At 46.7% G+C, this 14,592-nt stretch overlaps 1 protein-coding gene across 2 annotated transcripts in view; it reads left to right on the forward strand.

The window, feature by feature from the left end:
- The window catches only part of Col22a1 (collagen type XXII alpha 1 chain), a 258,039-nt gene that overhangs the window by 64,722 nt on the left and 178,725 nt on the right, over positions 1-14,592 (forward strand). For both annotated transcript variants that reach the window (XM_040735687.1, XM_040735686.1), the window contains exons 8-12: positions 2,133-2,213; positions 3,189-3,305; positions 6,115-6,159; positions 6,986-7,048; positions 8,811-8,849. In XM_040735687.1, the coding sequence (XP_040591621.1) occupies positions 2,133-2,213; positions 3,189-3,305; positions 6,115-6,159; positions 6,986-7,048; positions 8,811-8,849 (345 nt within the window). The remainder of the gene's footprint in view (positions 1-2,132; positions 2,214-3,188; positions 3,306-6,114; positions 6,160-6,985; positions 7,049-8,810; positions 8,850-14,592) is intronic.

The following is a 14,592-nucleotide window of genomic DNA, read 5'->3' on the forward strand; positions in this document are numbered from 1 at the left end:
CCTACTTAGGAGGCAAAGTCAGGCACAGAGATGGAGGGACCTGCTCCACGTTGTAAATTCAGATCAGTCTCTTCAGTTCAGTCCTTGTCATTTGGTCTGAGGAACTAGGTCTGGGTCCTACCCTGACTCTTGAATTTGTCCATCCTGCTCAGCCAGGAAGTGCCCCTGTTTATCCAACACCCCGGGTGTGGGAACTTGAACTGGTTCCTTAAGTGGGAGGATCTTTCATTCCCTCCTTTCCCTCTCTCAGTGAGAAAGGTTTGTTGGTGTCAAAACCCAAGGAATCTTGGGGCTTCTGACTTTCATCCCTAGCTGCATTTCTTGGTTAAATGCTTGGAGGAAGAGTCAATATATTTTATATCCCTACCACAGCATGGGCTAGCATACTTGTGGTCATATGGTTTGGGGCCTTAGATCCAATGGGATGAGGCCTTAGCCTATCTAGGCTTGATGTGGGACAGGCATTGTATCCTATGAGCCCTAATGATAATGTTGAGGGACAAATGGAAGACCAGATAACACGACAGCTGAGTTGAGCTGAGCCTTAGATGCAGCCCAGTAGGGCCCAACTCATGCTTTCAGTTCTTCCTAGTTGATTTCCACAACCAAAGCCAGCAAAGGACCGTTGGATGGGGACATGGTGGGAGACCGGGAACTGTGAGTGACCCAGGGGATAGTTCAGTCATAGCTTATGCCTCCCAGACAGGAGCGAGGCCCAGAATGATGGAACATGTGGAGATTCTGGGCCTTGGAGAGACAGTCTGGGGGGAGGGTTAAGGTTCCTGGAGTAACATGGATCAAAGGTAGTGGTGGGAATATGGGGCCCTTCCCAACCTCAGCTCTGATAGCCCAGTTGTGGTCAGTGGATCACGGCTACCATAGAAAGCAGGCTGTCTCCTAAAGACTGGTCTTGTTCAAAATCAAGAACATGCATTTTGCCATTTTCTCCTGGTCTGGAATGGTGTCTCAACAGGAAGTGACAGGGACACTCGTAGATGTGCTCTTGTCCCTCTGAGGATGATCAGGTGGCATGACAGGCTGTGCTTTGATGAGCACACGGTAGAAGCAGAGGGCTCCCCAGCCCCACACGGGCAGTTCTGTTTGCCAAAGGTGCTTTCTGCCATTGACAATTGGCCTGGGCCACATCTGTTCTGTGTCGGGGGCTCCTCTGGAGCTGGAGACAAAGGAGAACAGACATTTTGTTGCAGCAGGGAACATGGGTTCTGGAGGGCAAAGGAAGCACACAGTGGCGCTGCATTGCAGGTGCTGTTGTGAGGACAGACGGTGAGAGGGTGAGCCTGAACCGGACCAGCAGAAGGGAGGCAGGAGCTGAGAGCAGCCTGCCTGTGAACAGTGGGAGGGGGGAGTCTTCCGGGGCAGAAAGAGCTCAGTGCGTGGAGAGGCCCATGTCAGTCCGGAAAAGGGAGACATGGGAAGCAGAGTGGACTGTGGATGAACTGAGCCCAGGCTGAGTTTGCTGAATTACATTGACTGTGCAGACCCTCAACCAGAGCTCGAGGCAATGGCTCTACAGTCCAGTCTCTGACCACAAGAGCCTGGGGCCCCAAAACAGACAGATTTCAGGTCTTCTGTCACTTTACAGCTTGCTGCCATGTGCACAGGCCGGAGTGTGTGTGTGTGGGGGGGGGTTAGGGCAGGGAGTGGGGGACATTTCACTGTTAACTCTTAAACATTGGGATCTTTATGTTTTAAGTTCCTGAGTCTACGAAGAGGGTATCATAGGTGGAATGAACAGGATATTACAGGATGTGTTTATCTCAAAATTTCATGTACGCTACTGTATGGAGATGCCCCAGAAGGGTGAGAAAAGGGACGCACTGAGATTCTCTCTGGAACCTGTGCCATGATCAGTGTGCTGTGTTGTCTGCAGTGGTAGTGACCCAGATAGGGGGTGTGCCTGTGGCTGTGGCTGTGGCCGAGGCCATGAACCCTGTACAGTGGGAGCAAGCGTGGGCTCAGTTCTTTCCTCGAGCCGCCTTTGCAAGGGGACTTTCTCTAGACGGCACCCATGCAGCCCAGCAAGACAGCCAGGGTGGGAAGGATCAGGAGCAAGTGAGCTGCCTCGTACCATCCAGATTCCAGCTCCTTCTCTCTTCATCTTTCCTTCCCAGTTCGACCTGCAGCGGATTGTGATTTACTGTGACGCCAGGCATGCAGAGCTGGAGACTTGCTGTGACATCCCATCGGGTCCAGTGAGCAGACATGCGGAGTGGGCTGGAGAGGTGTATGGTATATGGGGCTTGAGGTATTCAGGGTTTGGAGAATAGCAGTTGAGGCCAGGGCGGCACTGGCCACCAGTGTGTGTCGAATTCTGGGTTCATGTTTTACTTCTATTTACACACAGCATGAGCCTGAGGAAACCAATTAATCAAAGCTTCAGTCAGGGTGGCCCCAAAGTTTGTAGCCAAGTGGTGTGACCTGGCTTTGGGGAAGTGTAGAAGGCAGAGGTTGCAGGGTGCCCTGGAGATCACAGTGGGCTGATCTGTTCAGTGCTGGGGGGCGGGAAGCTGCAGTGCTTGGGACAGGCAGCAGGATGGTGGTCAGGACACCAATGGCCCCAGAGCCAAGGGTAGAACCACTAGACCTTTGAACGCAGGGTCTGCACCCCTCAGGCCTCGTCACCCACTCCTCACATCCCGTTTCCTCCCTCTTTCTCCCCCAAACCCTGGTTCCAATTTATGCTTAAAAGATGGGATTGGAATGGAACCTGCTTCCCAGGGTTGGAGGGTGAGCCTGGTGGCCAGGGCTCAGGGACACAGTAAGGGCTCCATTATTGTGCTCTTGTTAGCACTCCTATAGTATGCAGGGTCTGGGGACCTGGAGGCACCTGCATATAAGTGTGGAGAGAGGGAAGGAAGGAAAGAAGGGGCAGCCGAAACGGAGAGATTCTAGGGAGGGCAGGAAGAGGAGGGGTAAGGCTATGAAGTGTGTAGGTGGCTGAGGGTTCCTCTAGGCTGCTAAGCTGGCCAGTGTCTATAACTTGGCTGCCTAGCCCACCCACTTTAAGGCCTTAGGAGAGTTGGATACCTGCTATTAGATGTGTCCTGCCCACTCACGTATCCTCGGGGGCTCTTGGCTCCCTTTGTCTGCCCAGTTCCTTCAATCCTAGATGCCATGGTCCTCACCAGGTAGCAGTCATATTCTGACCTCTTGTCCCTTCCTTCCAGTGTCAGGTGACCGTGGTGACAGAGCCTCCACCTGTGCCTGCAGAGCTGCCCAGTCCTGGCAGTGAACAGATTGGGTTCTTGAAGACCATCAACTGCTCATGCCCAGCTGGAGAGAAGGTAGTCCACCCCAGTTCCACCTTCTGCCCTCAGTCCCCCACCTGTAGCGTCCCAGCTGAGAGCAGCAGGCAAGACTGGTTGACAGGCCTACTCTGGCAGTGAGGTGAGGCAGGAGTTTCCCGTCACACCTTGTCCACCAGGCCAGGATGGCCCCAGGCCCACAGTGGCTTTCAGACCACCATTGTGTTCCTTGGGATGCCTGTGTCTTTACTTTTATGCGTGATGGGAAGGGAAGTTCAGGCTTCCATCTAATTCATGTTTTCCTGAAGCTAATAATGCGTTCCTGGCCTGTGGCTGTTATTTCTGTCGCCACCGTTCTTGCCACTCTCACCAGTCTGAGTAAGTTGGGCTTGTAGGGGAGTGTGGCTGTTTGTTTATGAATAAAGATTTGGGCATCATTTTACATTTTAGAAAATGCTTCATGCTTGTGAACATCCATGGCTCTATCCACCGAGCTCATTAAATTCTTTGTTTATACCCAAGATTTAGCGAGGGTAGTAAGGAGCAAGAAAGAAAGAAAGGGAGGGAGGAAGGGTGGGAGGGAGGGAGGGAGGGAGGGAGGAAGGGAGGAAGGGAGGAAGGGAGGAAGAGAAAAGGAGAGGAAGATGCCAGGGGCCAGTCACACAATCAGGTGCTTTAGGCAGGCAAAGTAACACAGCTTTACAGAGTCAAACAATGCAACATAAAGAATGCAGCAGATCTTTGCATCATTAAATAAATATTCCACAGCATAAATGAATGTAACACATCTTAAACTAATATTCCACAACACACACACACACACACACACACACACTTATTAACGGTAGGAATAAAGTTGTCAAGGAGCAGAGCAGTCTGGGCGCAGTCTCTGTGAAGAGCCTCTGGACTGGTACACTGCTCTGGCCAGCAGGGCACAATGCAGATCTATCCCACGGGAACCTGGAATGACGGGACAAGAGACAAGACAAGTGGACAGCAAGACAACATGGCTCACCAAGCTGCGAGATTTTATTTTTCTCAGGCCCCTTGTATAGTGGTTTAGGATATGAAAACTAGGTAGGGCGGAGTAATCAAAGGAGCAGGGTCATTGCCTAGTAACCAGGCCACTGAAGGTGAGCAGACAGCAGGTGTTGGCAAGGTGAAAGGGTCGCAGAGGGAGGGGTTAAGTGATCTAATTGTGGAATGCTTCCTTCTTGCCATCAGCTATTTCCTGTGAGCCCAAGTTCCATTCATTAGGAAGCTGGGGAGGGGATGGACCATTCTTAAAAAAGACTGACAATATATGCAAGAGGTTCTAAATAACAATGATCAATGATCGCTCCCGACAGTACTCACAGTGTCTTAGTCTACCATGTCTGGTTGTCCCCACCCACATGGTGCCAGCACACAGGAGGACTGTGAGGCTCTGCCTAGTTCTAGGGACATCCAGACCCAAGTGAAATCAGAGTTGAAGATAACTGGTTCAGACACTTTGGATGTCTGAGGACCGAGAAAACATCTGGCCGATGTCCTCTTCCCTTTTCTTCTTCCCTCACTGTTATTATCCACGCCTTCCATCCTTTCTTCTTCTATGCAGAGAGCCGGGCTCTTGGGAAGACCTGGGTCACCAGTGAGCTCCTCATCAAGTGAAGTTTCCACACTGGCTAAACTTACGAGCGGCTGTTTATCCCCTGAGCTTGGGCTTTTGTCAGATTGTAGGTGGCATCGGGATGCCCCGTTCCCAGTGTCTGTGTGAGGGAAGGATCAGGCAGAAGAAAGGGATGGGATGAGCACAGGCAGGCTGAGCAGCGTTCTAGTGACGCCTCAGAGACCGCCGTCTAAACTCACGTCTCCTTGAGAAGCACTTTCAGCTAGAGCTGCGTGGGAAAGCTTGTAGAGAGGCTTTGCTCCCCCACCACTGTGCACACACAGGAGGCCCAGCCCAAACCCACCCGCCCCAGGCCACTGCTTCCCCTTGGATCCAGACCTGTGTCCATGAAGGCTTGTCACCAGTGCTGAGCCCATGAAGGCTTGTTACCAGTGCTGAGAGTCGGCTTGACATCAGTGCTGAGCCCATGAAGGCTTGTCACCAGTGCTGAGAGTCCCAAGAGGCATCCGCTTCCTTTCCCACTCATCTTCCCACTGTCTAGCTCCTCACCAGTGCCTGGCTCTCCACTGGCCTCCTTTGGATTGTTTAAGGATGTCTCTTCACTACTCCTACCCTCCTGTGACCCAGGCCACATCCACAGTGCTTCTAATCTTATGCCTCAGTTTCTCTCCCTGTCAGTTGCCAGTCAAATGAAAAACTACTGGTTTCTTGCAGGGGCCATCTCTCTTACCTTTGGCCACTTGAAGATACAGCACCTTCTGCATGAAACATCTTTTCCTGTCCTTGAGTAGCTTTCCCTGGCTGACACCTGCTCTTCTTCTAAAGCATGAGCAGTGACTCTGTGCCGAGCATGATGTTGCTCTTATGATTTCCTTCCGTGCTTCCTTTTTTCCCTTGTCATTCACCGCTTGTCCTACTCTCTGATTTGTGTGTGTGACATCTTTAGCTCCCTTGTATGGAAGAGAGCATGTACTATTCCCCTTTCTGTTCCTGGGTGTGTTTATAGCTTTGACCTCCAGTGGCTGCAGTGGGAGGTCATGTTGAAAGTTGTCCATGCAGGTTTGCAGTTGGGGAACAGAACTCTACCTGAAGTTAGCAGTTTCCTGCTCAACTATCTGACCAACCTGGCTTAGCACAAGACGACTTTTGGAGCCCCTGGAGTGGGCAGTTAGCTCATCTGAGAGATGGGGAGAATTATCATGTGGCCTTCATTGTTTCTTCTTGTCTTTCTTTCTGCAGGGTGAAAGGGGCTTTGCTGGCCCTGTGGGACTCCCTGGTCAGAAGGTCAGTACCTGCATGGCATAGTGTTCTTTGCTTTAACTTCCTGGGAGCATGGCAGGTAGGGGGTGTGTTACTGTTCCACCAGCCTCAGAGTTGCCTTGGAGACAGATGAAGGTGCTACAATAAGAACTAGTGGCGTGATGTTCAAGCTGACCTGCCAAGAACTACACCTCTCAGCCTAAAATTTTATAGAAAGAGGGGCAGGATTGCCCGGCTCAGACCCACAACTCATGTGCTCTACTCTCCAAAGGCAATTAAATTAATCCTGTGTTAATCCTTATAACTTGATTGGCTTTAAAACTTGGGTTTTGGGAGTTACTTAGCTTGTGTAAACTGTATACATTTCTTGTGTACGAAGTTTGCAAACTCAGGAGTTGCACAAAGCTACGTGTTCCTGTACAGTATTCCATCTTTGGTCACAAGCAGCCTCCTCCTTCTCCCAAGTTCTCTAGCATGCTGCCTTCTCCATCTCTGTCTGTCCCTCTTGGCTTCCTGCGTGTCTTGGTTTTGAATTTCCATGCCGTGGAATTAGTACGTGCCTTCTCAGCACCAGGTGGACATCACGACGAAGGACTGTTTCAGCATTCACACAAAGGCTGTACTCAAAGGCCTGTGTCAGGCCCCAGCCCAGCTATTTGTGAATAAATTCAAGGAATGTGAGGGAAATATAACTTAGGTACCTCTTTTCCTTCCTCACAATGCAGTCCCCTAGGATGACTGGTCCTAGGGAAATGGGGCAAGGTTGACTCTGGGCAGCCGGTGACTACAGAAGTCTAGGAGAGCTGTTGGGGGATCTGACCTAATGTTTGTTTTGCTTTTAACCCTTCAGGGAGATTCAGGGTCCATTGGACTAATGGGTGCTCCAGGGCCCAAGGGAGAAAAAGGAGACACTGTAAGTAAGATGTTGCTTTTCTGTATTAATGGGCGTCGTGGTCGGCATGGGAGTCATGCATCCCAGACTGATCATAGTGAAGAGCAAGAGTGGGTGAAGACCTGGTGAATGCAAGCACTGAGTGCATCCAAGCTACGGGCAAAGCACCTCTCTTTTCCACCCTTGTACCTGACTCTATCCACCCCCGGAATTCTGTTCTTCCAAAGTGGAACCCCCGTGATGCCTGAAATTGACCGTTTTGTAATATCTCCTTCACTCTGGTCATCTCACATGCTTATTCTAATGGATGTAAATCTGCTTTTAACAATAATTGCATCATTAACAAATATATTAAGTAGACATACTAAAATGCAGCCCTTGAGACAGGGTAAAGAAATGTCTGAATAATGTCTTGTCTAGAGGAGATATGCTTTATATTCAAGAATACAAATAGGGGACTGGGAGTGTGGTTCAATAGCAGAGGGCCTGTCTAGCAGATACAAGTCTCCGAGTTCTAGTCCCCCCCAAATAACGCACATGGAGACACACATGTACAAATACACAAAAATGAGAAAGGAGGATTGAAAGTATACATTTTGAAATTAGAAAACAAATAATGGGAATGAACATACTATTGTCAGACAAAATAGACTTTAGAACACAGCAGTTCTTAAAAAGACATACTTTAGAGGAGTAAATCCTTTAAGGTTTCTTTAAGATATATAACAATAACCGTAAACAACCAACAACAGAGCTTCAAGATACATGACATACAAGTGATAAAATTTAAAGGAGAATCAACAACTTCACAGCAATGGCTGCAGCCCTATACACTTCACTCCTAGTGAAAGCCAGAGCAACCAGAAATGCAGCAAAATGGGAGTCCTCCTACATTGTTGCTGAGGAGTTGTGCAGCCTCTGAGAGAATAATCTTGCCATGCAATACATCCAAAGAAACACAAGTATACGTTCACATAAAAACATCTACACACATTCAGAGTGCTATCTTTTTTTCTTTTTTCTTTTTGGTTTTATGAGACAGGGTTTCTCTGTATTATTTTGGAGGCTGTCGGTCCAGCCTAGCCTCGAACTCACAGAGATCTGCCTGCCTCTGCTCCCGAGTGCTGGGATTAAAGGCGTGCGCCACCACCGCCCGGCTGAGTGCTATCTTTTTAATAACAAAGTAACAGCAACCCACTGGCCATCATATAAAGTATGAGAAAATAAAGTGTGCTGGGTCTGTACATTTCCATATTAATTTACAACAAAGGAAATTATGCTGTGGGGTTCAACATGGATGAACCGTTAGAAGACTCTGCTGAGTGAGAAGAGGTAGTCAATAAAGGGACCATTATTACACCTGTGCTTGCAATAGAAAACAAATTAGTGTTTGTCTGGAGCTGGGGATGGGAAATGGGGAGCAGCTGCTAGTGGGCTGGGCTCTTGCAAATAGTGAAAATATTCTCAAGTTGATTGTGATTATGTTGTTTAACTTTAAGGAAATTAAAATTACTACTTAGATACTTTAAATAGGTAAATTGTATAGTATGCACATTGTATCCTAATAAGGCTGTTATGAAAATGACTGTAATGTTAAATTATTGGAAAATTAAATGAGAAGTCACTCATGAGAATCCGCATTCAGTGAGTAACAGCTCCACGTCTTTCAGAGGCGGCCGGGCATAGTTCATGAGATAGTATCCAATTGCTTGAATCTTGGGGTGATACCACACTGCACAGATGCCCCCTGAGTAAGCCTGTGCTTTCTGCTTTCCTTCTCTAGGGGAGAGAACCCTTCATGCGAGGAGAAAAGGGTGAGAAGGTGAGCCTCCATTTACTGCTTTTTCTCTAGGGCTTGGGTGGATCTGTGGAAGATGTATGTAGCTATGTTACCTTCTGTGGATTTCAGTAGGGGAGAAGGTCCCTGGCTACAGGCCTTGTAGAGAGAAGCCTTTTCCTTGCCTGTGGCTTTGGTCCCTCCCCTGGGCTCTGCCGCGTTGTAGTCCCCATAACACACAAGACGCTGTATTAATTATGAAGCTGTTGGCCTTGCGTGTTTCTTACTGGCTAGTTCTGACTTAAGTATTTACCCCGTAATTGTTAATCTAAGTATTTCTCTTACCAGAGAAGTTTCCGGGCTTCTTATCCCTATGGCGGTTACATCTTGACTCTCTGTGTTTCTCCTACCCAGAGTCCTCCTGGACTCCTAGTCCCACCTATCTCGCTTCCCTATTGGCCAACAGTGCTTTATTGACATATACACAGGACTTCCCCATCATCTGGCTTTTTTGTTTCCTGAACTGGGTGGTAGAAGCAAATGAAGACACAGCAGAAAGAGAGAGCAGGAGGAGATGGGAAATGGTGGTTGAGAGAAGTGGGAAGCAGGAACCAAATGTCTTGGAGGCCCATGGAACACTCTGCTGGGGAATAGGCCACTGGAGCAGTGCTTGAGAAGTAGAGGCCTGGGCAGTAGAGTGTAGAGCAGGAGGAGGGCTTGCTTGAGATGAAACTGGCTTACTGCGCTTAGGTCAGAGAGTAACTCCTGATACCCAGCAGAATGGAGACAGAGGAGGAGAAGCTATGTGAGGACCATCAGTTCCTACCATCAGATATCAAAGCATGTATAGGTTTCATTTACTGTGATAAGGAACCAATGGAAAGTCTTTGTGTGGTCAGAAGGCCGGGGATGCTCAAATAGCAAGAAGATGGCAGATCTGAGAGGGGACTGTCCAGACAAATTTGGGAATGAGCAAGAAGATGATTTAATGGGGAGAGGATGAGAGATAGGGCTGATATATTGTGACTGGACAGACAGAGGACTGGAAGAGAGTATGTGACAGGGATGAGCTGTTCCCCAGCTGTGAAAGCTATACCCTGCTTCCCTTCTACATAACAGCTACAGCAGAGAAGACTTCCTTATTCTCCAGGAAACTCTTAAGATGACAGTTGGTAAAGACAGATGAAAGCAAAGAGCCACTAAGCAGCCACTTCCCTGGCTCACTGAGCCTGTGACAGAGAGTAACTTCTGCCACTCAGCAGGATAGAGGCAGAGCAGGAGAAACTGAAGACCACCAGATGGGACATCCTATTGTGTAATCAGAGTGTTTGTTTAGCCTGCTTTTAAGAGAGCATTGCTTTACTTGCTTTGCATTTCACATATAATCAGTTTTACAACCTAAATTAATGCATTGCTGTATTAATAAGAATTAGATACTCCTTTTCCTCTGTGCTCCTGGCCTGGAACAGTTCATTTGTGTGTGCATGTTATGGTAATAAATGTAGGAAACAGCAAATACATTGAAATAAACCATATAAAATGAATATCCATAGTGTTGAAGACAACATACAGACATTACTGATAGCACTAGTTTGCTTATTTCTTGGTCACTTGTGGCCATTTGGAGTCAGTAACTTCATCCCTTGTAAACCCCTGTTTAAGATTTCTGTGAAGTATACCATTCCTAGCCCAGTAATGATTTTTTGTGCAAAGCACACACACAGACACACAGACACATAGACACACAGATACAGACACACACACAGTTTCACTTGACAGCATTCAGGAAGGCATAGATTCAGATTCATGCAACAGGGAATGACAGGAGACACAGGGAGAGTAAAATTGAGGAGTAAAATATGGGCTTGCTCACTCTAAGTTACCTTACTATAAGAGGAAGTGATTTTCTTTTCCTTACTGAAACACCCAACACATTACTGGTGATTCTGAGTTTATTACTAATGTGTTCAAACTGATGCAATAGCCCTTGAAAGGATCCGCAAGAGTCCATGGTGTACATGTGCATCACTGGTGTTGTTGGAGCACTGGATCTTATGGGGATAGGTAGGTCCTGTGATGCTGTGCCCTGGGATGGGTCATAGCAGCTCCTTGAATAGGGCTGATTATGTCACACAGGATCTGATCTTTGAAAATGTGGAAATGGTTTTCAGGGAGAGCCCATCTTCACTTAACACTTCCCTTTCTGTGTCTACTCTGAGAAGCATTGTGAAATGCACGCTTCCATTCTTACACAGACTCTAGAAGAGAAATGTGTGAATAGTTTCTATGTGAAACTAGAAACAAATGGTCATGTGGGGTTGGCACAGCATGAAATTGTGGCTATACACATGAATAATGCAACCAAGTCTTACACTGCAAAATCATGATTAGGTGAACAATGAGTGGCCAGAGTGTTTTGTCACTTTTCAAAATATCATGTAAAATATATGTAACCCAAGTTACAGGGGGTAAGAAGAGAGATTAATGCAGTACCTGTCCCTACAAGTAAAGGTGAGTGGGCAGAGGCCAGGATAGGTGTCTGGGGAAAAAGAAAATCTATCTATCTATCTATCTATCTATCTATCTATCTATCTATCTATCTATCTATCTATCTATCTATCTATCTCTCTCTCTCTCTCTCTCTCTCTCTATATATATATATATATATATATATGTATGGGATATAGATCAGTGAAGTTGCCTAAAATGCCCGAGGCTCTGAATTCCATCTTCCTGTGTGTGTGTTTGTGTGTGTGTGTATGTGTGTGTGTATGCACACACTCACACATGATCCAATTCTCACCCTCCAACCCAGACCATCACTGTCATCATGTTGTGGCTAATGGGCAGTCAGAACCTAAAAGGACATTCTGTCTTGACCCTGCTGTGATCAGAGGGGACCATACAGGTGACATGTAGGTCTGTACTCCTGCAGTCACTTTGTCGTTGCCCATGTTTGTACCTGAGAGGGTGGGGTGTGGATTGAGAAAAGGAATAGACAGGAGACAAGAGATAGTGCCAGGAGGGCATCCAGTGAATGCTGGACCGCCCCTGTTTATTGTTAGCAGTTGTTTTATACCCCATGAAAAGACAGGGAGAAGGCAAAAGACTTCTTTATCAAGATACAAAGAACAAGCGAGCATTATTACCTTTTTAAATACCGAAAACATCAAGTAATTGTCTCCTGAGTTAAGTATTCTATTGTTCAGGCAGGACAGGCAGAGACTACACCCTGCACCAAGCATCCTGTTACATTCACATCTTAGGCCAGACATCCTGGTGTTGCACCTTGGAAGAGCAAGGGTGGGCAAAAACTCTCTGACCTTAAGTCAAAATGGAATGCAGTTGATTCTGTGGGTTCCCACAGCACTTCTCTGATCCCAAGGTTGCACAGCCACCGTGAACCATCCACATGTAAAAGAATGGCGAGCCCCTTTGGCCTGATGCAGTCCCCTTCAGAGTCTTGTAGAAGCAGGCCCTCACTGAAACTGCAGAATGAGAGGAGTTCATGGGGAGAAAGGCTGCACAGTAGGTTGGGAATGAAAACAGCTCTGCCATGTGTGGATGATTTGGGTGCCTCCCTTCTAGAATAGTGGCCAGAGATGAGTTTCCAAAATCATATATTACTTAGTCATACCAGAGACATTATGTTTGGATATGTGCTTCCCCAAAACTTCACATTTCAAAATCCCCATCTGCCAGCAATACTATTAGAAGTTCGGTATTTGAAATGTGAGGAAGTTGCAAGAAAAGAAACTTTATGAGCGGAATCAATGTCCTGATGAGGGGGCTCCAAGGGAGACCCTCTTACCCCTTCTGTCATATACATGTATAAGCAAGAAACTGTCCTCCAGGAACCAATGGGTGGCCCTCGCCAGGCAGTGAACCTACCCACATCTTGACCTTGGACCTGCAGCATGCAGGACTGTTTGAAACAGCTTACTGTTGCTTGTAAGTTCTCTATTTGGGTGGAGACAAGATGAAGGGTGTCTGAGAAAGGAGAATCATTAGATATAGCAAGAAATAATGGCTATACCTTTTAATTTTCTGTTTCTTTATGAAAGCAGAAGATATTGTTAGCTATGGGAGCTGTGCAGATTTACTGACCAATGCTGATGGTTTTGTCTGGAGCACTGATTGGACTTTGTTTGGAGACATGGTAGCGTGTGATAGTCAAACTCATGACATTGTCCCTTGATTGGCCTTTTAAATACAATCCAGTGTTTAGTTTTCAAACATTCTGAAGGAAGCTAGACTGTGTCCAAGATCATAGAGTGGGTCAGTGACTGTACTGAGGCTGGGATCTCTGATACACTCATGCCATTCTGTCCCTTTCTGAATAAAATGTTGGTATCTTGACTTTTAAAACTGTTCTGTATGTAAATCAACTTGTTTTATATAATTTTGTATATTTTATTGTAGAGCTTTTGAAAAGGAAAACAAAATGACATTTGCGTTTACACATACACAATTTTGAACCTTCATTCATAGTGCTGTTTGCTCTGCTCTTAGTTGGTTTAATTGGCATTAATGTGCATTATATGGTTGTTGAGTTGGCTGACTATGGCTAAGTTTCTCTGGATTTTACAAATGTAAAGGATTTATGGGGAAATTAGTTTGGTTGTTTGTATGCCTGCACACAGCCTTGGAGGCCGAGGGCAAATACTGAGAGAATAACCGCAGCTGCTTTAGAAACTGTCTGTGGCGCTGAAGGGCACTTTGGAAAATACTTGGTTTTTCAAGAATCTCAGAGCCCAGGGCTGAAATGGAATAGGGGGAGTCCTCAGTTTTCCTTCTGCCTTCATATGACACACAGGTGCTTTCCAAGTCACAAGGTCAAGCACTTCAAACCAGAGGTTGGGAACCCACATGGGCAAGGTTAGTGTTGGATTGCTAGACTGTATCAGGCAAAGCTAAGTGGGAGGACCCTAGGTGCTAGTTTTCTGGGTCCAGACCTTAGCTCAGCCACTTGGCAGCTGCATGGCAAGGGACCATGACTTCACCTCTGAAATCCTGGCTTTTCTCCTCTGTGGCTTGGCAAATATAGTATAGTAATACTAGAATCATATGGGTTTTTGCAGGATTAGATGAACTAATAACTAAAATAAATGACTTAGATTTGCGAAAAGAGCTCATGAATTAAGTATAATTACTCTTACACCAGAAGTGTTCTGTTTTTAATATCAAATGACATCTTCTGCACCTCATCATTAATAAGTTCTTATCCCCAGGGGTTAGCAGCTGCAGAGTATCAGAGGTCTCTTGTGTCCTCCTCCCAAAAAGGAGTTCTGCAGTGTCTAAGATGACAGGAATATGCAGAAGTATTCATTCAAAGTATCTTACAGATGCCAGTGTAGAGGTTCAGTCCTTTCTGTAGTTCACCGAATAAAATTCAGTTGGCATCTAAGAATAATAGCAGCATCAAGAGTTTATAAGCACTCACCACCTCCGAGGAGTCTTGCACTGCTGTTTAGCTTAACTTTGGAGCTGGATATTCTTGTCCTCACTTTACATTGGGTCTGGGAAGTGGTGACTGTATGTGGTTGCAGTTGGGCTTGAGATCATGTTGTCTGGTTCCATAGTCTGCATTTGTCTATGCTGAGAAGTAGTTCTCACATTTGGGCCAACAAATGAACAACCTGGAAGATTTATTAAATCAACCAGCTAGATCCTAGAGTATCTCATTCACTGAGACAGCCGTGGGTGAGGGAACATGTCTGCCTAATAAGGTTCCAGGCAATAGTGGTAATGCTGGCCCACGGTCCTCTAACTGTCAGGGCCACTGTCG

Source organism: Mesocricetus auratus, unplaced genomic scaffold, assembly GCF_017639785.1.
Source record: "Mesocricetus auratus isolate SY011 unplaced genomic scaffold, BCM_Maur_2.0 Super-Scaffold_100047, whole genome shotgun sequence".
NCBI lineage: Eukaryota > Metazoa > Chordata > Mammalia > Rodentia > Cricetidae > Mesocricetus > Mesocricetus auratus.